General features: G+C 39.8%; 1 protein-coding gene across 1 annotated transcript in view; it reads right to left on the reverse strand.

Moving 5' to 3' along the window:
* tafa4b (TAFA chemokine like family member 4b) overlaps positions 1-22598 on the reverse strand; it is a 61224-nt gene extending 38626 nt beyond the window's left edge. Inside the window, exons 1-3 of the mRNA XM_047346688.1 lie at positions 21911-22598; positions 8661-8745; positions 6000-6115 (exon numbers count right to left, since the gene is read on the reverse strand). Coding sequence (XP_047202644.1) covers positions 6000-6114 — 115 coding nt within the window. The 5' untranslated portion in view covers position 6115; positions 8661-8745; positions 21911-22598. The remainder of the gene's footprint in view (positions 1-5999; positions 6116-8660; positions 8746-21910) is intronic.
* Between the last annotated feature and the right edge of the window lie 366 nt (positions 22599-22964).

Consider the following 22964-nt stretch of genomic DNA (forward strand, 5'->3'; position numbering starts at 1 on the left):
ACAGGCAAAAACAGACATGGCCAGGCTGGCCAGGCTGGCCAGGCTGGCGAGACAGGCGTGGCGTGACTACAGGACAAGAGTATTATCAGAATAATGTTTCCGCAATTACTAACTGAACAGGTGTGTATATATGGAGTGAAAACCAGGTGGAGCAAGAAGACAGATTAACTTGGAGCAGGTGAACCGAATAAACTTAATTAACAGAACAAAACGTCGCTGGAGCAAAACAGAGACTCTTGAACACAAACTAGAAAAACATGAAGAAAAAGCATAACCAGATCCGAAAACCAAACTTGACAAAACATGAACAAGACGACAAAACAAAAGCATGACCAAGAAAACAAACAGAAACATTATTCAAAACTTGAACTGTGAATAAGACCAACAAAAACCCAGAAACCAAAAACCAAACAACCCCAAATCATAACAAGCACACCAGTAAGTCCACCTCTGAATGACTAAAAAGTAAAACAAAATGAAGGCTTTGGAATGGTCTAGTCAACGTTTGGACCTAAATTACCTGTGACTTTAAATGGGCTGTTCATGCAAAACTAATTCTGCAAAGAAAGGCAGGCAAAATTCCTTTACAGTGATGTGAAAAACTAACTGTTATTGCAAACTCCAAATGGCAGCTGCTACCACCAAGTATGGCGCAAATAGTTATTCCATTTTTACATAGGGCCAGGTTTTTTTTGGAAATCTTTGTTTTTCCCTTAATAAATAAAGTCGTGTTTGAAAACTGCATTTTGTATTTACTTAGGTTATCTATTCAATTCAATTCAGTTTATTTATATAGCGCCAATTCACAACACATGTCGTCTCAAGGCACTTCACAAAAGTCAGGTACATACATTCCAATTAATCCTAATCATTGAACAGTGCAGTCGGATTCAGTTATTTATTCAAATTGGATAAAATGTTTTTCTGCCTAAGGAAACCCGGAAGATGGCATCCAGTCAGTGACTTGTAGCATTCACTCCTCCCGGATGAGCATGTAGAGATAGTGGACAGTCACTGGCGTTGACTTTGCAGCAATCCCTCATACTGAGCATGCATGTAGCGACAGTGGAGAGGAAAAACTCCCTTTTAACAGAAAGAAACCTCCAGCAGAACCAGGCTCAGTGTGAGCGGCCATCTGCCACAACCGACTGGGGGTTTGAGAGAACAGAGCAGAGACACTGATCCAGGGGTCCTTTCTATGGGAAGGAAAAGTAAATTTTAATGGATGTAGCTCCTTTAGTCGTTTCACCTAGAAAGAAAGAACAGATAAACTCTGAGCCAGTTTTCAAGGTTAGAGTCTGAAAGAGAGCACATAGAGTTAGTCACAGTAAAAGCTCAGTCAGTTGCCATAGGAGAGAGAAAGGGTTAAACACTGAAAGACAGGGCCAAGTGTATCATCGGTAGAAGGTGAGTTGTTGCCAGCAGAAGCTTGGACAATACCCCTCTCCAGAAAGGTGTCACAGGTAGACACAGAGTCAGGCCAGGTGTAGCTGCTAGGAAGAGAAAAGAGGGAGAACATAAAGTTAAAAACTGAAATAACAGCAAATAATGCAGAATTAGAGATGTGTAGAGCGTCATTTTCTCTCCAATTTTCTAACATTGTGCTTTAAAGTACGCAGCTCTGAATTAAACCATATTCATGATACATTGGACTCGTATCAGCAATACCTCGGATCTGCATTAGGGATTAAAAAAATCTCTATTTTCTCTATTTTACATTAAATGCCAACATGCTTGCAAATTCAAGTTAATGCATAACTGCATCAGAGTGTTCGTCTGGGCAGACATACAAAAAACACAGCTTGTGTTTATTGTAAACTTGTTTAAAAACTGAGATTCTAATCAGATTTGTATTAAGATTCTGTGTACATGCATTAAAAGTAAATCCTCAGTGACTGTGAAACATCTAGAAAAAAACAATGTTGGGGGAAAACCAAGAAGTGTGAATTATAATACAAGAAAAAGTACTGAGGCTTAATAATGAGCCCCCACAGTTTTACCTTCTATGTCAACACCCTGCTGCCTCTTACCCCTCATCTACTAAAGATGTATGTGTTAAGCATTCAGCTCCCAGCTATATACACAAACTAACAGTGCATAGAATGTCTCAGTGTTGCCTTTAAAGTATTCTGTCATGGCCATATCAGTGTAATAGAGGCCTACGTGCTGAGATGAAGAGACTTTTCAAGCATGGCTAAATGTTTCTATTCCTGCGGCAGGTGGTGGGTAGGAAGGTGGGGGTTTAACAATAGCTGGTCCTTCAGACTGCCTTGAACTGATGGGTTAGTCAGGTGACTGATGTATTCTGACAGACACAGACAAGCAGGAAAAATGTACAATTTATCAAAAAGGCTATGTCTTCCCCCCTGTCAATTCCTGACAAGCATGTATGTGGCTGAGAAAGGGCAAGTATCAAGCAAGTCTGTCTGATGTCATAAAATCAGAATTTAGGAGAAGATGCGGTTTACATCTCTGCAGGAGTACACAAAGTAGTTTCAATGGAAGAAGATTTCAAATATCTATGAAAACATGTCAAACTTACTGCTAAGTCTGTCCACTGCAGCTGCAAATCAGCTGTCTTCAGCTCGTCATCCTTTTTGTTTTCACTCGCTGTCTTTAACCCCTCACATCTTTCCCTTGCTTGCTCCATTTACTCCTCACCTGATCCTGCATGGCCCATCAATCCTCCTGACACTATCAGTGTTTTACAGGCCTGCATTAGGCCTCCACCAGATTTCAGTTAATTATCATTACAGGCTGCAGGTAGCGCCGAGTGCTGCGGTACAAGATACATATCAGTAAAATGGGCTCACTTGACCTTGTCAGCGATGTATTTATTCCTTTCAAAAAGCCATAAGGGAAGGATACCAACTTGTATGCAGAATGCATTAAATTGATGGAATGCCAGATGGTGTGCAGACTTTACTCCAAAGCTAGCTTATATTAAAATGCACAAACATGGGGTGATATTGTTACTCTAAAAACTGAAGGAGCAACATATGTGCTTCCAAGAAACAAAGTCAAGTCAAGAGGTTCCAGAAAAGGAGAATATATAAATACAGTAAAGGCAGTTGGAAATTAGTTCAGTTTGTCTCATTGGTTTGTGAAAAGAACATGTCAAAGCTGCTGTCCCTGGTAAGGATACATAAAACAAATTCTAATAAATACGTCTTTTATTGCGGTAGCACAATCTCTGTAGATCATCCAAACTCATTTTTGGAGCTCTTTTCTCTTTAGTTCAGCCCACAGGTTTTCTACAATTAAGGAATTATGAGACCATGGAAGATAGGGTCTAAAAGTTGTTATGCAAATTTCATATCACCAAGATCCCATTCTGTACCGCCATCCTCCCCACTGTGTGACGTCAAGAAAAACAGGGGCTCTTCGCCCAGCTAGTGGGCGTTGTCCAAGTGAAAATGGGCCTCTGTGTCATGTCAAATTCATAACCCAGGCAAAGAGAAAGCCATTTATTACTAATTAGAGGTTTCTATAACTCTGATCAACTCAAACATTTTAAGTATAAACTATAAAAAATGTTTCAGTCTCATGTTATTGTATAGGAAGTAAAATACATTTTCCCAAATTCAAGGGTAGATTTTTTGAAAATGTTTTGTGTGAGATTATGCAGCTGTCATACAAAGGTCAGTTCACTTTTATTAGGGGTGTCAACAATTTTGGATGTTGCTGTGTTTTCTCAGCTTTTTTAAAAATGTACTCTTAATTTAATTTACACTTCTATGTGTAGCTGTGTTAAGATGGTTGTTGCTTTGTGTTTCATCAATCTGACAAAAAGCACTATGAACAGATGCAAGAAAAACCTTCATCCACTTTGTCCATCACCTGCCAAGCTTTTCAATGCTTGAGTTAATGAGGAGCAGGAACACTTTAGAAAAGAGATAAAATTCCATATATTTCCAGTGTCCATTTTTTTATTGGTTGAACATGTAGATTAGCACTAAGAACAACAATGAGTAGATAAAATTAGGATTAAAAAAAGTGTTGCTCACACCATTTGGAGCATTGTTTGACCTACAGAGCCACTGTGTGGCAAATTGAGGTACAACACCCGTATTGGTCATGCATGTCCAACTGATCAGCCAACAAAACAGCAACAAAAGTGGTTAAAGCCCCTGAAAATGTATCTGGCAGCAATAACATTCACCCAATTATTTTTCAACCTCAAACTGCATTATGTGTGCGTTATTGATATTCACAGCCGACAGGTCTTAAGCCTCCACCAATTAGAGTAACCCATCAAATAAAAAAGCAGCCGCCCGTTTGTGTGCAAGATATCTTGTTTCTCGGTGAGTGTGAAATGAGAAGGGGGTAGGGGATGATGCTGACCTTCACAATCCACAGAGCCTGCAATTAGTTGTGTCCCTGCCGTAAGCAGGCTGCCTTCTTTCTTCACTTAAAAGGAAACTTAATACAATCACTCGCCGAAAAGACTGGATATTGCTAGCATTTCTGTGGCACATAAAGGTCACCCTGCGCAATAAGACCAGTGAGGGTGGGGAAATTGAGAGATAATTAAGGAACCTGTAGTAATTACAAACAGTCAAGAGGGGACTTGGGAGGTTTCAGCAAACATGTTGGTGCAGCTCAGCAGGGCTATCCTTGTGGTCATCCTCACAGAAATAATAAGAAAATCGATGTAGCCTTTAAGGCCTGAATTATTGTGGTTCAGGCAAGTTTTTTATTTATTTATCTATTTTGCTACAGTGTTACAATGTGTCACGATGGTATAACTTTTCCACATTTGTCACAATACAAACAGTAGTGTGTCAAACCTTATAACCTTACTTCTTTCAACAATGCCACTTGTCACTCTTGCACAAAGGGCAGAATTGTGGAGTGCATCACGAATACAGTAGTTGCCCTGCAAACAGATTCTCCCACCAAAGCTATGGATCTCTGCATCTCCTCCAGGGTTCCCATGGACCCCTTGGCTGCTTCTCTATATAGTGCTCTCCTTGCCCGGCCTGTCAGTGTATGTGGTGGACTGCCATGTCTCTGTAGGTCTACAGTTGTGCCAAAAGCTTTCAGTTTCCAGACATATTAAACAGGACTTAGTGTGATGTTAAAAGCTTGGGGTATTGTTTTATAACCTAAATGGGCTTTCAAGTTCACTACTCTCTCCCTGACCTATCTGCTGTGTCCACTGGTCTTCATTATGGTGTTTCTCTGAGGCCTTCACAGATCAACTGTATCTCAGGTTAAATTACGCACAGGTGGACTAAGCACTATTGACTTATTGGTTGGCTTTTAAACACAATTTAATTGGACTAGATTTTATTAAGTCTATCAAAGGGAAGGGCGGTGAATACATATGCATGTCATACCTTTCACATTTACAATTCTAACAAATGTTGAAAACGATGTGTCACTCTCCTTTCACTTTGCAATTACGTACTATATTGTGTGGCTCAATCATGAGTCCTAATAAACTACATTGAAATTTGTGGTTCCATTGGGACACAATGTGAAAAACCTTCAACAGGCATGAATACTCTTGAAAGGCCCTCTACGTGGAGACTAATGTAAACTTCCATGGTGATTAAATGATAGAAAGTTCAGGTCCTCTGCTACTTGTGAGAGAGACTAAATTTTGTGGAAACGCTGAAGTAGTGAGCGTCCTTGAGAGCAACATTGGCTCTGAAATGCTACGCATTTACAAAGTGAATAGATGAGCTCTCACCTAAACAGATATGTTTGTGTTGACAGTTTCTGACAGCTTAAGTGCTATGTGTATCTGTGTAGACTGTATCACTCAAACAGAAGTACCATTTTGCAACTAAGCCAAATACAAGTTCTTGTCTAGGTTACATTGTGTCAGAGAGAAGAAAAGAGAAAAACATCTATGCATAGACCCCCTCCTCCATGATGTAGGCAGCCTAGTCTGCGTCAGGCTCAGGGAACATGTGTTGTATCTCTGAAATGACAGTGTAATTAACCTCTCATGGTGGTGGAAGGGGGATTCAGAGCAAGACCCCGTGTACCTGTTGGTCCCCGATGATTGCGGTTGCCTGCGGACATTGGGTCAACCCAGAGCATCACCAAGGCAACAAGGAAGGCCACCTGCCAAGGCCAAGCTGACCTTCCTCTCAGCTTCATCCTGAGAGAGATGGGGTGGGGGGCAAAGAGGGAGAAAGGAGAGTAGGAGAAATTTAGGAAAAGGTTGAAATACAACAAACAAAGACAGTTTCCTGAACAAACAGTGTAAGAGGTGAGTTGGTCAAGGTCAAAGGAAGAAAAATACAAACTTAAAACAGGCCTCACCTGAGAAAATGCTTTTTCTAGCTCACACATCTACAGTTGTTGTCAGAGTATGTACAGCTAAACAAGCAGCAGCATTTCTTTGTGATTGTCATTTTGAGATAAAATCTTTAAATCTAATCCTGGCAGTGATATTGTAAAGAAATGACCGCTGTCATTATGAGTCATTGCGAAAAACCAGAGAAGTATCTTTTCTCCGTCAATCTGAAATTGCTGTTAATGACAATTAATTAAAAATTTAAGATCATTCTATGAAAAGATTATCTTCTATTCAGTCAGTTTTGGTTTGTATGTCACATCCTAAATTAATATTCTGATCCAAAATTTGATGGCTATCCAATGCCCTCCATAAAAACTACCCTGAACTTTTTCACATTTTGTCACATTAAAGCTACAAACTTCATTCATTCATCTTCTATACCATTTATTCCATAGTGAGCGGGTCACCGGGGAGCTGGTGCCTATCTCCAGCAGTCTACGAGCAAGAGGTAGAGTACACCCTGGACAGATCGCAGAGCCACACAGAGACATACAGGACAAACAACCATGCATGTACTCTTTCACACCTAAGGGCAATTTAAAGAGACCAGTTTACCTAACAGTCATGTTTGTGGACTGTGGGAGGAAGCCATGCATGCACGGGGAGAACATGCAAGACCCTCGGCTGGGAGTCAAACCCAGGACTTTCTTGGTGCAAGGCAACAGTGCTACCAACTGCACCACTGTGCAGCCCTATAAACTTCAATTTATTTTATTGTAATTATTAGATTAACATAAAGTAGTGCATAATTGTGAAGCCATAGACATTTTTGGAAAAAACATAATCAAAAAATTGTGGTTTGCACTTTGTATCCAGTCCTTTAAGTGCACCTTTTACTAAGGTACCCTTAAATAAAACCCTGTTCAGTCAGTTACCATCAAAAATCCCCTAGTTAGCAAACAGTCTAAATGTGTGTAATTTAAGCTTAGTATAAATCCAGCTGCTCTGTGAAGGACTCATAGGTCTGGTAGAGAACATTAGTGATCAAACAGCATCGTTGAGATCAAGGAACACAGCAGGCAGGTCAGGGAGAAAGCTGTGGAGATGTTTAAAACATTAATCAAAAAAGCAGCCAAGAGGTCCATGTGAACATTGGAGAAGCTGCAGAAATCCACACATGAGTTGAAAGGATCTGTCTACTATTAGTCGTGTACTCAAACAAACTGGCTTCTGTGGAAAAGTGACAAGAAGAAAGATTTTTAAAGAAGGAAAACATGTAAAAGAGCATGTTGCATTCAGAGGAGACCAAAATTAACAATTTTTACACAAAATGTATGTGTGGCCAAAAACTAGGTACAGTGAAGCTCATCTGAATTGATGGGAAGATTGGTAGTGCAACAGTTGAGCCCAAATGTATTCGGACCACTGGCAGATTTATGTTTAAAGTAATCTTTTAATTCAACCAATATGTTTCTTCTGACTGAAACTAATTCTAATGTTTTGGAGAGGCTCAGCCAGATAACTGATAGCTGTGCTACACAGAAGGGTATAAATAACTTTCAACATGATTTTCAACATCACATTTTCAACACCATTTGTGTTTAAATATGTAAATAAAACATTTTAATTATTTCTTTCAAAACTGATTCTCCTTTTACCTTGTTTTACATTCTTTTGAGTGACACTGGTCTTATGTTCCATAAACAAATTTGTTTGTTGAATGAAAATTATTTTCAATCTAAATCTGCCAGGCATATGAATAATTCTGGGCCTAACAGCATAAGCAGAAGATAAAACCTGTTAGAGACTGCAGAATAAAGGGACAGAGGGCCATCTTCCAGCTGGATGCCAAGTGTATACAAACACCCAGAGATCAGATGAAAGTTTAGATGAAAGAATATTTGTGTGTTAGAATGGCCCAGTCAAAGTCCAGATCTAAATCCAGTTGAGAATCTGTAGCAAGACATTAAAATTAATGTACCCTGAGCTTGAGCTATTATGCAAAGAAGAATGGACAAAAATTTAGAAAGTAGTTAAAAGAGAGTTGCAGCTGTAATTGCAGCAAAAGGTGGTTCTATAACGTTTAACTCAATGGGGATGAAAACATAATTTGTAAAATATCTTTGTTTTGGTCTATCATGTAAAATTCTCAGTATAACACATTGAGTGTTGTGGATGTACTGTAACAAATTCAAACTGTGAGGGGTGTTAAAATTGTTGCAAAGCACTCCATGTATAAATGATGTATTATTCTAGAATTGTAGATCTACCGGTGTGGGTTAAATAAACCTATCAATGGAGACAAACATGAATTTGTTAACTCACCTCAAGTTTGTATTTAACACAATGTTTGCAGATCAATCAATGAGCAGAAACAAAACTGATCAACATGATGTCATCTCACCTGCCTGTCGCCTGTCTTTCACTGGGAAGGTCCTCACTAGGTACACCTCATGGTGGCTCTTCCTCACCTTAAACAGAAGAGCTCTCTGGAGAAAGAAAAACATAAAGACTACCTGTCAGAGAGCACAATCTCACCATGGGGTTCCTGCATGGCCTTTAGTGGCCTTGCACTGAGGTCTGCTCACACATACACAAGCACCCACACGTCTATGCACATACACAGACACACACAGGGTTGATGATGTGAAGGCCTCGATTCTGTCAGATCCATTGTTTACAATGGGTTCACCTACCCCCAGGCTAAATGTGATCCCCACTCTAAACATCACACACAGTCCCCATTCGTCCCGTGCAAACTCTTCCACTGTCTGACGTGCACGCAACCTCTTCCAAAGACACACACACACTCACTTCCAAAGACATACATACACATGCACACACACAGATGGACACATAAAACAACATGCATAATAAGCTAAACATGTAACATTTACCAGCTGATCAAATACGCCATAGAAACAAGTGATGGCACAAACACACCCTAAATTTGCATTATATTTGCAAGGTAAATTCAAAGCCTGTCAGAGGACAGCAGGAGAGACTCTTCCTAATTACAGCTGAATGACACCCTCTGATGCAAGTTCACATACACACACACACAGGCACACATGGTATATTACAATCCTGCTATAATAGTGTGTCAACACACCTCTCTTTGCAAAGGGAAAAACTGTGCAGCTTACTCAAAAAGACAACAGAGTCACATTAATGACAAAAAGTTCTCCAGTCCTCAAACCATCATTATTCATTAAATTTCTATTTCAACTCCGTCCACTCATAAGCTGAGGAACACCTCCGAAAGGCACGATTCATTTCTCCTTAAACATTGGTGTGGTGCCACTGCTCCCTAGTGGGGAGAGAATGTAACAACAACAACCAGACATCTCCAAGGTTGTATAAAATAACCTATTCCAAAAAAAGGAGAAACTAAGAGATCTATGAAATAATAGCCCCTAAAAGCTACAATGAAGCAAGGTCATCAAGGAGGAGACTGACGTCTCACAGAAATACTGCTGGGACCATTTTATGAAGCACATTCGGACTGGCACATTCTTCAGGAATAAGTAAGGGATTGAACTAAGTATGATTCCCATATTCTTACAGAAAATACAATATCCAATTTTGCAGCTTTTGAGTTTGTAAACGGGTGTATTTGTGTGTAATCATGCAATGTTAGTACAGTATGTGAAAGTATGCAAGGTGCATGTGCTCTGAGAAGTGATTAAGCATGCTGCATGGCTGCACAGAGGCCTATTCCTTATTCCCTTTTGAAAGGCTAAGCCAGGGCATGCATTTTTATCAGCTTTGTTCTGTGATACACTCATTAAAGTAGCACAGCCATGCGTGTGTGTGTGTGTGTGTGTGTGTGTGTGTGTGTGTGTGTGTTTGTGCGTGTGTGTGTCCCATCATAGGAAGCAATATTGCAACTTCTACAAAGTCTTCAACAAGACCCAGATAGTGGATTTAATTAAATCAATGCATTTTAGAAAAATGAAGCGTAGAAAATAATGTGTGGTGTGCTCGTATTCAGGGAGGTAATACACATATTGTTGTTCAAAAATCAAAGCCGGACCTGGAAATAAGTGAACTAAGCTGCCTGTTTGGGCCTCCAAACCCACAGGTATTGGTCAGCTGTGCAAATGTAATTATTTTTGTCATAGTGACACATCACTGGGATCTTTAAAAAACATCTTGTGATGCTTGATATTTAAGATGTAAAATGTCAGACTGCAAAAACCTTTCTCTGAGTAAAGCACTTTTTCTGTTGTGCAGGTTAACGTTTTAGAAGTAGCCTGATTGTTTTTACTCCCCACCTTTCAACATAGGACAGTCACCCCAACTGCAATAAAGAACAATCTACTTAAAGGTTCAACTGTGTTCTCTTAAAACAAATTTAATACATACAGTAATTTCATTTTCAGCATAATGGAGTAATTAATCCTTTATAATAAAACTGCTAGTGGCTTTGTGTGCTGAAATATTAATGAAATAATAGTTTCTCTGGGCCACCCAATGTACTTATTTTTCTTAGAAGGAAAAAACTTAATCGTCTGCTTCTCTGCTGTTATCTTGGCAAACATAGGAAAACCAGGGAAGACACATCGAGGGAGAAACAAAGCTCATATAGCAGCAACACAAGGAGAATGCTGGTAAAACACAGCCAGGGTAGCGACTGGAATGCAGGGCGCCGGCTCGCATGACAACCACAACCAATTTGTGTTTGGAACATTCCTGAACTATTCACATGATACAAAAATTAGTATTAAGATGTTTGTATTTAGAGATTCCACCATATGTCAACATCAAGAAAATGTATTGACTTTCTTCAATATAATCTGGATTTACAGTTTAAAATATTAATATTAAGGGGAATTCTGTTACATCATTCCCAGCCTCTAAACAACCAAGAAGGCTGGGCTGTGGTACCTGGTTTTAGCTGGAAGGCCCTCAGTCTAATTCTGTTTTTGGCCCCACAGAGCATAGGACCTTTTCTGGACAAAACACGTTTGGATGGTTGATGTTAAAGGAAACAAAGACGAGTGTTTTAGGGGGACTCCTCTGGCCTGACATTTTCCAGGGAGCAGAAAGGAACCTCACACACTCCAACAAACTGAACACAAATATGCTCAAGATTATCTGAGCACATCAAGTCTCACCCCATCTAAAATTACCCCTCCTGCTGCATCACCTTCTCCATCTCGTCTCACTGCGCGTCTCAGAGGGCTGAGAGGCTGAGCTGTGTCATTTCTCTGAGTAATCACGCAGGACTGACACGTTGGCTCATTGGCATGCAACGAGGCAGATCTACCTCCTCCACAAATATACATCTGTGTGCCCCGCATTCGAACAACATCTTCCGGCAGGGCCTCTGCCCACCCCCCACCATCACAAAACAGTCGTACACATGAATTTGTTAAATTACTTCTGCGGATACAGACTCTGACCTCATCTGCCGCATCAAGAAACAGGTTTGCTAAACACTTTCTGCTTGATGTGACTGTCACTGGCTCTGCGCCGTTTGTCAGTCACAGAGATTATATCGACTGTCAGGACAGCACAGGAAGTTTCTGTGCAGCAGGACTGTTAGCAACAGGAAGCACATTATTATTGGATAACCTTAGTGACACCTGGCTTTTGTAAATATTTTCACTTAGATTAAGATTTAAAGCCTTTTTTCAACACAGATCTATAAATTTGATGCCCCCTCCAGAAATTCATAGATACATATGCATAAATTTAACAGGGGAAAGAAAGTCGTCATAGACTTTGATTTTCTCCGAGCAAAACTTAGAAAAAGAAGAAAACGGAAAATGAAGAAAAAGAAGAAAAGGGGTGAAGTTTTCACTCACCTTGCTGAATATCAAGTGTAAATCCCTCTTATCACTATCTAAGGACAACGAGTACACATACAGCTTGATTTGTTCTAGGAATGCTCTTTATTGAAGAGTCATTTTACAACAATGTTTTGTGGATTAGAAGATAATTTAAAGCTGTTTCGGTGAAATAAAGCAGAAGAACAAACTCAGAGAATGGAATTTCTGGTTCCATTAAAGCTTGTATGTGTGGAAAAGGATGAAAATGTCGTCTGAAGACCATACACACTCCACAACAGTTTTTCCCTGTGCTGATTTTCCTTGCCCAGATGCAAACCAAGCAGACAAAGAAAAAAAAATCGTATCCGTGTAAAATAAATGTGTCTCCCTAAGGGGAAAGATATTGAAAATGAACTGGGCAAAAGCACAAAGCTCAGTGGGATCTTATGTGAAGCGTTGCAGATTTCCACCGATATGCCCAGCATTACCATTCACTCAGGGTGTGTAACGTGTGGTTTCTTGCCCGCTGCCAAGCGCACAGCCATTACAGCATGTTGCTCCTTGCTGTTTCTTTTGGGTCGCTGGGCGCATAGAACGGGTGCGTGAAAATATAGACATGCTTTAGATTGCAGGGACACAGTTTACAAACTTGGACTCCATAGTATTCATGAGGCATGGCTCTTGCTTCTAATCTGTCCTCTAATGGTGAGATTGCTGTTTTTTCCTTGTTCAAGTTCTCACTGGTATTTATACTTTCCATTCCTCCAGACACATCCCCACTTTACTGATGCAAAGATAATTGCAGCTTTCTCCGTAACAACAAATTCTGTTCACATTCGAATATTTTAATCTTCAGAAAAACCTAGATGGAAAACATCATATTTTACAACATATAATTTCTTCAATTACAGCAGCAAAGGTGTGAAAGCTCCAAGGCAAATACTACAATACCATTGCTTCCTCTCTGCTGCTGCATTTATTCTAATAAAATCACAAGCTAAAAGGTGAAGGTTTTACCGCTGTGCTGAAATTTTCTTGACAGGGAATAGCTTGGAAGGAGAGTTGTGGTGAATGTTTGAATTCAGGACCATTACCTGGCTGTGGAGTCCAGAGAATGGCCTCTTGCACTAAGGTACCATTACAGTTTAATTGATCTGCCTGCACTTCAGTCTAAATCCCATCTTGTTGCACAAGCCATCACTTCAGGATCCGGTGACAAGAAATATGTGTGTGTTTTTAAAATCTCATTCCTTTCATAAACCAACTGCTATTCTTCTTCTTTTTTTCCGTATTGCATCTGTTTTCATTCCCTTGCCTTCAGCCTTTTTTTTCCCCGAGGTGAAAGATCAAAATGATCAGACTCCTGGTGCGTGTTTTATATTTCAAAGCATAGAAGTCTGGAGTCCCTTTTGCAATTGTCAATCTTGCAAAGGCCCACACCAAATACAATAATTTTGTATATTGTAAGTGGTGGTTTTGGCATGAAAAGCAACTTGTTCTGCTACCCCACACTAAAGTACGTACATTCACTCCTCAGATGAAGCTCATTCTGAAAAAAAAGGAAAAATACATTTCTTATACAATTTACCAGAAATAATAAGAACTACATACAATAATCTTACAAGAAAGAGGCAAGAAAAGCCATAGAACACCGGGTATTATAAAATCTGTAATCACTACAGAATTACTCAGTCCAAGGTAGACCAGTCAACCTAATGCACTTTTCACACTTATGTCATTCTAAGATGGTAATGTTGCCAAGAAACCTCTAAAAATGCCTTTCTGTGTTTTGCAAAATAGAATAAGCACTTCATAAACAAAGGCTTTCTGTTCAGTACATAATTATTTGATTAAATCTTGACCAAATACTAAAGATTTTGAAACAGATGTTCAAATGCAGTCCTGAATCCTTAAAACACACCTAAATATCCCTTTAATTTAGCCTCCAATTATAAGATACAAATCAGTCACCATCACCATTATCAACCATTCATGATGTGCAACACACCACAGAGGGGCGCCCAATCCCATAGACTGAAAGTGCAAATAAGCAATGAAAATTACTTTTTTATTTTCTTTTTTGTGTCCCCTAAATCATGCCACCCTGGGAAGACAACCATACCCTCTATATCAAAAGCTAAGGCCCTTCCTATTTTATGGCTAGGCTAAATTTATTCCCAACATTATTACATTACAAAGAAGCACACTGGATTGTGTTAGTTGCTTCTTTCGTTAGGTGGAGAAAAAAATGTCTTGTTTATGAGAACAAAGCAAGTGCAGAAATGTATTAAGCTAATAAACATTAGCTAGAATATGCATGTGCTTAGAGGGACCACTTCCTGGTTTCTGTCATTTAAAACCTTCATCCAGCTAGGGTCGACATTTAACAGCGAAACCCTCCTAAGCGCCACTGACAGTCACCGGCACGGTCCAAGCCCATAAATCTGCTGCATTCTAATAAAGCATTAAAAGGCCATTAAAAGTCAGTGTCCCCGAGCACTGGAAGATGGATGGAAAGGTGAAATGGAAACGAGACACTTAAAGATGACAGCACACACCTGCTCACAATTCACCAGCTTTCCCTGTCCTTTCTCTTCAAAACAATCTGCAATATTAATTTATTTCTCTTGCCAGTCTTTCTTCTAACTTTGATGACTAAAACTCACTTTTTTACATTTAAAAAAGGCAGAACGTTATGACAGAATGGTGAGGTGCAATCTTTATGGAGTGTTAAGCTCTATAAGCAAACTTAAAGTCTCGGACAGAATGATTCACTGGGTTCTCTGTACACTTACTCATGCCATCATTCTTTTCACACTCTAGTCTGGTTTGTCTCCAGCTGTAAAGCAGCAATACCATGTAGATTTGGAGGTAGAGAAAACCATACATGTTGACAGAAGGATGAACAATATTTTAGGTAATTGTTTTCCTTTCTCAATATTTTCCCTCTGTGAATCTGTTCCTTTGACCAGTTCCTAAAACATCTGCAGTTTCTTTTTACACTCCAAACCAGGGTGAGGATAAAATACGATCAACTACAGATGAAGTAGCCAGACAAGGAAGACAACATAAACTAACCTGGTAATAAAAGACGTTTCTACACAGCCACCAAATGTTTCCCTCCAGAAAAGACAGAAATTTCGGAATCAACTCGTTTTTCCTTCATTGGCTCAGATCTATGATTAGCTGGTCAAACACTGAAAATCAGATTTTTTTCCTGTTCATTAAATGCAAAACTTAGAACTCCCATCATTTTCTATACATGACTCAACCAGCAGCTTGATGCACGCTTTTAAGATGATTGTCAGACACTGGTAATGGACATATGTTTAGATGCATAAATGGTGATACTCTTGTAATTTCTGTTTGTATGATCCAAAACATCAACCTCCATCAAGGAACATCCACCTCATTTGTTTCTCCCTTATTTTAGTCATAATTTGTAAAATTGCGAATCAGCAAATGTCCACAGCACTGTATAGAAGCGCTTACCGAGCTCTTCTGCTATACGGTCAAAATAACAGACCAGGTACCTGGCAGAGAGTTACTTATGAGTGTTAGCTATCAATTTTATTATCTGCTTAAATTATGATTAATGAAAACTAAAGTACTTTTATGAGAAGTCTGCCACACTCTGTACACTGCAACTCATTTGAGCCAGATGAAAGAGTTCAGATCATCACTCTGAGGAGAGAGTTAATTCAGCAATTGCTGGAATGGTCTTTGATTTTATCTAAATGCATGTAAACCAGCTGCTTCACCTAATCATTCCATACCTCATGATGCAAATATTTCTGTTTATGTTAATTTGTAGACATGCGCCGATCAGGGTTTTCCTAGCTGATACCAATATCGGGTTTTCTTTGAGGTTGAATGCTCTGATTCTGATTTTTTTTAAGGACAAAACCATATGGAAGAGACTAAATGTGTTTCAGGTGCTTTGACTATTGTAGGCATTTCAGATCTACCTTAAAGTAAGGAATGACTAAATGATCCTCATCTACGCATCAAAATGTATGTCCATAACTTTTATCTGCTTTTTAATAATTGCACCAAAGTACATGCTGTTAATTGATCCATTTATAGACTAAAAATGGTTAGAGTACTTAATTAAGTGTATTTAGTGACTTGCCATACAATGATGAGAATGAAGCAAAAGAGAAATCTGGCCAATTCCACTCACTACTCGATCAATTTGTGCATTTCTAATAATTACACTGCCAAATTTTCTTTCTTTACAACCAGCTAAGTTTATTGAAACATATCTTTCTAATGAAAGCAATTATATGCTTAGTCAAATGAAAATGAGTTTGGGTAAAACGAAGAAATAAAAAACAGATAAAGAGGGTCAAACGAAGAAAAAAAAAACTAAACTCATAAAAAAAAGTGATGGCGACAGCAAATGGCAGAGAGACTAAGGGGGCGGACAAAAGAAGAAAGAAGTCAGGAGAATAGAGTGAGAGAGAGCTGGGAAGAGAGAGGAAGCTTGATCAATTGTTCATTTTACAAAGTCACTGAGACGTGTCAGCAGTGTCAATAAGTGAATTAATTTGTCTGTGAGTCTGCAGAGCATGACACCATCACTCTGCTCCCCTCAGACAAGCAGGGCCTCTAACCCTCTGTCACAAGCTCACAAAAGCAATTCCAAGCAAGGATTATGCACAAATATCCCAAACAGATCTGTTGACACTGAATAACTTTCACACAATTATACCAGCTGTGAAGGTTCTAATCCATAATGTAATGATTTTCTTTATTGAGGGGTTGAAATGTTAATATAAATGTGGATGTAACTCCAAGAGTTGTAACTGGATCATTTGCTATGTTATGCCAAAATTATGAATGAAATACAACCTCATTGAATTGTTGGTACATAACAATAAGGTTGATTTGTAGTATTTTGTGCATTAGATCAGTAGAAATGTTTTAAAAGAATTCATTCAAGCCTCAGAACCACCTAGTATTTGGCCAGAGTTCGGAATCGGATAATTTTCCTTTCAGTCATGATCAGCAGGTCACAAACTGAAAAGTTAAGAAATTTCTACCATTTTCAGTCAATAAACAATTCAGTTAAAGACATTTAGCTTAATATGCTTTGCTTTGAGATTTATAAGAGACGTTTTATAAGAGATAAATGTTAGAGACACATGGTTGACGCATAAATGTATGTGTAATATTGATTTGATACTATTACGATTCAATACCATTCAAAACTACTACCTTTATCAAAGAACCTGCAGCACATTTTTACTCTCTGGAAACAATCAAAATCAGCATCAGCAGGTCAGACCTCAAAGAAAACCAGAAACTGGTTTGGCCAGGAAACAGTCATTCAGTACATCTTTGATTTAGGCTGTGTCACCTTTGTTGAACATGAAACAAAACACTTTTCATATTAAAACAAAATATGAAAAAGAATTACTGAGAATGTCTTAATGTTAACTAATAAAAAGGAAATTGAAATACGGTCGGGATTTAAAAAGGAAATCAGATTTCACTGTAGTCATGTGGAAAGGTGAAACAAGTTGTACAAATAGCCAACAGGACTTGTTCTTCCTGAGTGACAGAAGTGAGCATCCAACCAATGAAGGGAAATTTCGACCCTGGGGAGAAACGAATGAGCAGCCATTTGGGCATGTTTCACATTCAATGCTTTTACAAAGTGTGTGTAGCAACAACTCAAAAATACGCAACAGACTTGAGGAGCATTTTAATGCATTTGCCATACAGTCAAAAATTCTTTCCTTATTGACCAAGATAATCATATTTTAGGCAACCAAATCTTCACTACATTTATTCAACTAAAACTGGATTCAACCCTTTAATTTAAAGTTAAATTAAAAGGTATCAAAATTGAAATACTATAAAAATGTACACTGCATTTGGGGTAATTTTTTGGTTTTTTACTATTTGCTTCCACAGAAAACAACCATCCATCAGTGCAGCCATCCATGGGGGAGGCTATTGTCAGCCTGTGACTGACATCAGTCAGCCATGAAGAGGGACCCTCAGCCGGTGTTTTCATTACAAAGCCATCACCTCCAGCCCAAACAGACACCAGCATACACATTTACACACTCTCGCTCACTGCTCTGACAGATTTCAGTTCAGCCCTGACTAACCAAACTCCTCCTTGTCAAGGCATCACTCTTACACACTCATTCACTCCTGCTCTCCATTCAGACCTTGCCGGGCTCTCTTTCTTGTATTTTTTCTGTTTACATCATCCCTGCCATGCCTGCCTTTCACACTTCTACGCCCTGCATCCCACAGGGTTAAAGCCACTTTTCCTCTTCATTTTTTGAGTGCGGCTATTATGACCACCCTGGGTTCTTAGTTCCCTCCTATCTTTACAAAGAATCCATGCAGGAACACCATGATGGGAGCATCTCAAAATCCAGCAAACACGTTGTGCCATCACTAGTGGTTACCAGCACATCTGTCAGCTGCCAAAGGGAAAGAAAATCACACGCATGCAGACGTGTGCACTAAAACACATATTGGAGGCCGCAGATTGCATCAAAGGTGATAGATGGATCACGGTGGGAAGGAACTGTGCTTGTTCAATTACAATCATTACTATCACTTAGGGAGATGGTCAAAGTAAGGTAAAACCGTGGAGAAGAACACCTTGAGGCAAGTGAAGTGGTGTTTTTGTTTTTTTGTTTTGTATTGGTTTCGTTTTTTGCAGAAGGATCATTAGATCCTTGAAGCTCCCTTTAGGCAGAAAATTTCCACCAGATTTTTGGTGAAAAATCCCTCACTAGTATTAATCCATTAAAAACATTTCTGTTCACTCTTTTTTTGGTGCAAAACCTTTAAATACCTGTCACTATCTTCTCAAGCAGAGGTCATGTGGAAGCGTGTGAACTCAGTCAGTCTGGATGGTGTTTTGCTGCCACTCGCGGGAAAACAATGGCTTAGCTGTTGCTGACTGGGAATGGATGGAGGAAACGTTGACGCACAGATACTCCGCTGTGAAGAGGTATAATGAAAACTCTACTGTCTGGACCTGTCAGAACCTGCCCTGACAGGTTGATTGATCTGCAGAAGAAAGACTTTAACCAATCGTGCAGAAATTTGCTGAGGGGAACTTTTACTTTGTTTGAAAGTTTAATCAATAATGGTTTTCGCTTATTTTTATGGATATGTGTAGTGATGTATGTAAACAATCTTACATTACTTGTACCTAGATCCCTTTCCTGGACCATTCTCTGTTGATAAGGATCCATTGTGATCACAGAGGCCTAACGTCAGTGGATCCAGTCCAAGCCACCATACACACTTTTACTCACCACCAGTCACAACCTCTGTCCAGTTGTGGTTTTGCCCTGTGACATGAAACAAATCCACACAGCGCTCACACTCATTGATCTACTTTCCCTCCATCCTCCATTAGAGTAATGGATCTTCTGTTTTAAGAAGACATGCCAGCCCCGTTTGTCTTCTGTTTCTCTGACTCTGCTTTGGCAAAGATAAGCAATATTTTCCATTGCGTTTCAGTGACATTACTTTATGCTCTCTGAATCAATGCACACAGAAGCTGACTGAACATTAATTTCTAAATCACAGACTTTTGTTCCATCTCTGTTCCCACAACATGACTTAGTTTGTTTCGCTCCTCCTCTTCCACTTTTCACTGATTACAGTCAATCTGTTAATGCCATTAGGTGTGTAAGTGATCCCCAATCTGTCATCCTGATGTCACTTCATCAATCACATGTGATTGATTCCCACATATCTATCAGGTGTATTATGCAGGCAAAGCCTTGTCATTTACAAGTAACAAAATCTAACGTGCACATGTCATTTTACCTCTTTCCCTTAGCTCATCTCTCACAAATCTTCCTGTCTCTCCACCTCATTTTCTCTTTCCTATCTTGCTCTGTTTTTCCCTGCTCGGCTGTTCTCATGCACATTTACACATGCCTCATTCACAGCCAATCATACTGAACCCTGTGTGAGGAGACATGGAAAACAGAATAGGCTTCAGAGTATCTGTGAGGATTTATTGTTATGGATAATGTGGATATCTCCCCAGGGTGGCAAGGCTTGTAGGGTGGTCATAGAGACAGAAACGTTTTGCAAAAACACATAAAAAGAGACTATTGCTTAAAGATGTCTTGGCATTTGACCACAGTAGAATAAGACAAGTGCAATAAATCGACTAGTCAAACTTGGGACAAATTATTCTGCAGTTATTCTAGATGTTTTATAGCAGTTTCCCTGGTCACCCCAGCCCCATTTTTTGGGGGTTCATAATGCTTTTGATATATTGAAAAAAAAAACAAAAAAACAGTGCTACTGGGGTAATATTACATTCTTCTGTCTATTGTAGAGCAAATCTACCCTGACATTGTTCAGTAACCAGACCCACCAAACTGTTTGTCTAAGCTGCGAGGACAAAACACGATTAATATATTTATGCATCCATGCAGATCAATTATCAGATCAATGTTTTTATTGGGTTATGTTTCAGTTATGTCTCATAGTTAAAAGTTTTTAACTATGTGTTCCTCAGGGGAATGGGCCTGTCTTGGTTGTCTTTGGAGGGTAGAAAGAGATGTCAGCTCAGGTCGCCATTCACGCAAGAGACGCCACTGCTTGAGCATCAAATTAGAGTGAGCCTTACATAAGGAGTAACTGTCTGGATATTCTTGTTGTTATGTGTGTGTGTGTGTGTGTGTGTGTGTGTGTGTGTGTGTGTGTGTGTGTGTGTGTGTGTGTGTGTGTGTGTGTGTGTGTGTGTGGACTTTGCACAAACACGGGAGTGGCACCTTTATACAGGTGTTTGTCACAGTGTGTGTGTGACTGGGTGACAGGTTGGAGAGAGTAATCTCCCAAGGATTAAGAGTGCTGCTCTTGTGTTAATGTGACTGTCAATGAGAATTAAGTCCGAGGACAGATCCTCTTCAACCGCCCTCTCCTCTTCTATTTCCCCGCTCTCCTGTCCACCCTAATAACAGCGCTTTCAGTGGAGTGCCACAGCCGAGTTAAAAAAACCAAACAAAAAAAATGGGGAAATAATTACAGAATTACAGTGTCTCATATACAGTACAAATTGCAAAGCCGAGAGATATAAGAGGGAGAGAGGGAAGGTGGGAGGAAGAAACAAGGACGGCTAACAATTACAACACGATAGGGGTTGGGTCTCATTACTGCGTCCATTAACATACAGCAAGTAATTTTCGCCTCTCGCTTTAGTGCGTGCGTGTGTGTGTGGTGTGTGTGTGTGTGTGTGTGTTTGTGTGAGAGAGAGAGAGAGAGAGGGAGGGGCTGAGAGGATGAGGAGCAAGGATGACAGAGAGAGAGGGAGATAGAGAGAAAGAGAAGGTATGAGTGTGTTGCTTCTGTGTGTGCGTCCTGTAGAGAGTTCCTGCACCACACCTCTCAAACCGCCTCAGTGCGCACGATCTGCTCGGAGAAGCCGACAACTCATAATTTTTTTTAAAATATAATTCTTATATGTTCAATTTGTCTGAGCTCCATGCATTTTCGCTCCTGCTCCATCACAGTCCGTTCAAAATGATTTAAGAAAATTGCCCGGTCAGCTAAGATCGCTCTCAGACCGCTCCTTTAACCTCTCCCAGTCATGACACGCTGCATCACTCTCAACTCCATCTGCCGTAGTTTGCGCCACAGGAAACTGGCTAGGTGTCTAATTAACTCTTCGTGTGATCTGTTTACAGGGGGAATGCGTATTACAAGATAATCACTCAGGCGCAAATAACTGTGGCATCATAGAGTCATCTGTTCTCACCCTTTTTTTATTGCTTGGAGACTCACTGAGTCCATCCTTGTGTCATGATCCTATTGACAGGGCGCTGTGAAAAGATATGAGTAGTTAGGCTGAATGTGAGGGGGAAAAACTCCTTACCCGGATCTACAATCTCGAAGACATGATCAGTGCGAACTGTTCGGGATCCAAGTGAGAGAAGTGGAGCACTCATTCACTTTTCTGCCTCAACTTCCAGACTTAAAGGAACCAATCCTCCCGAGCCTCTTGTCCAGATCCCAAACAAATAGTGCTTACTGCTGCGCCGGAGAAACAGCTCAGGTGAACAGTAGCGACCGGGTGCGGATTGCCATGATCTCACTGAGTCCCATTTCAAGATTAGAGTGAGCAGAAAACTCTCCAGAAGTGCGTAATTCCCCCCGAAGCGAGCTCTGGCTCTAAACAAGTTCCTCTCCTCCACCTTTTCACCAAGCCGTTGCCTGAGTCTGTCACGGAGATGCGCTGCGGTCGCCGGAGAGATGATGATGAGAGTGATGAGGAACAGGAATGCAGGAGTGATACTCTGATGCTCTCCCGTCGCTCCTCCCGAGCGGGGATCGATTGGACATGAGCAACGCGATGCGAGCCCGTCCTCCCCGATTCAAAACACGTGCAACAGCGCCCGCCCAGTTCACCCGGCTCCGCTGCGCACCGCTTCTTCTCCCTCACTGATGTCATGCAGTTTACAGAGAACCCTGGACTCTAGTCGGTTCAGGTAGAAATGTAATACATCACGGCATTTTAGAGCCAATCTTTACTGAATAATGTGAAGTATGTTTTTTTGTTTTATCTCATGGAGGTTCTTATGGAGGTTCGGCTGTGCAAAATCTAATTGAAGAAGAATTAAAATGATTACTTAAATGTGTCAATATAAGTAAACTTTGAAACAATACAAAAATCACTAAAACACAAAATACTTTAATAAATGAATATTTAAATAAATTTGTTAATGAGTATATCTTTATTTTTTTTTTTAAATAGTGAAGTGGTGCAGCACATCATACATGTTTTTTATCTGTCACCCATTGATCCATTTCTGGTAGAGTTCATCAGATTTATTTTTTTAAATTTCCTGGTAATTCAAATAGTTCATTGTGCAATACCCTCTAACAATGCATTACAAATCATCCACCATATTTAACATTGGGCATAAAAG

This window comes from Girardinichthys multiradiatus, chromosome 20 (genome assembly GCF_021462225.1).
Source record: "Girardinichthys multiradiatus isolate DD_20200921_A chromosome 20, DD_fGirMul_XY1, whole genome shotgun sequence".
Taxonomy (NCBI): domain Eukaryota; kingdom Metazoa; phylum Chordata; class Actinopteri; order Cyprinodontiformes; family Goodeidae; genus Girardinichthys; species Girardinichthys multiradiatus.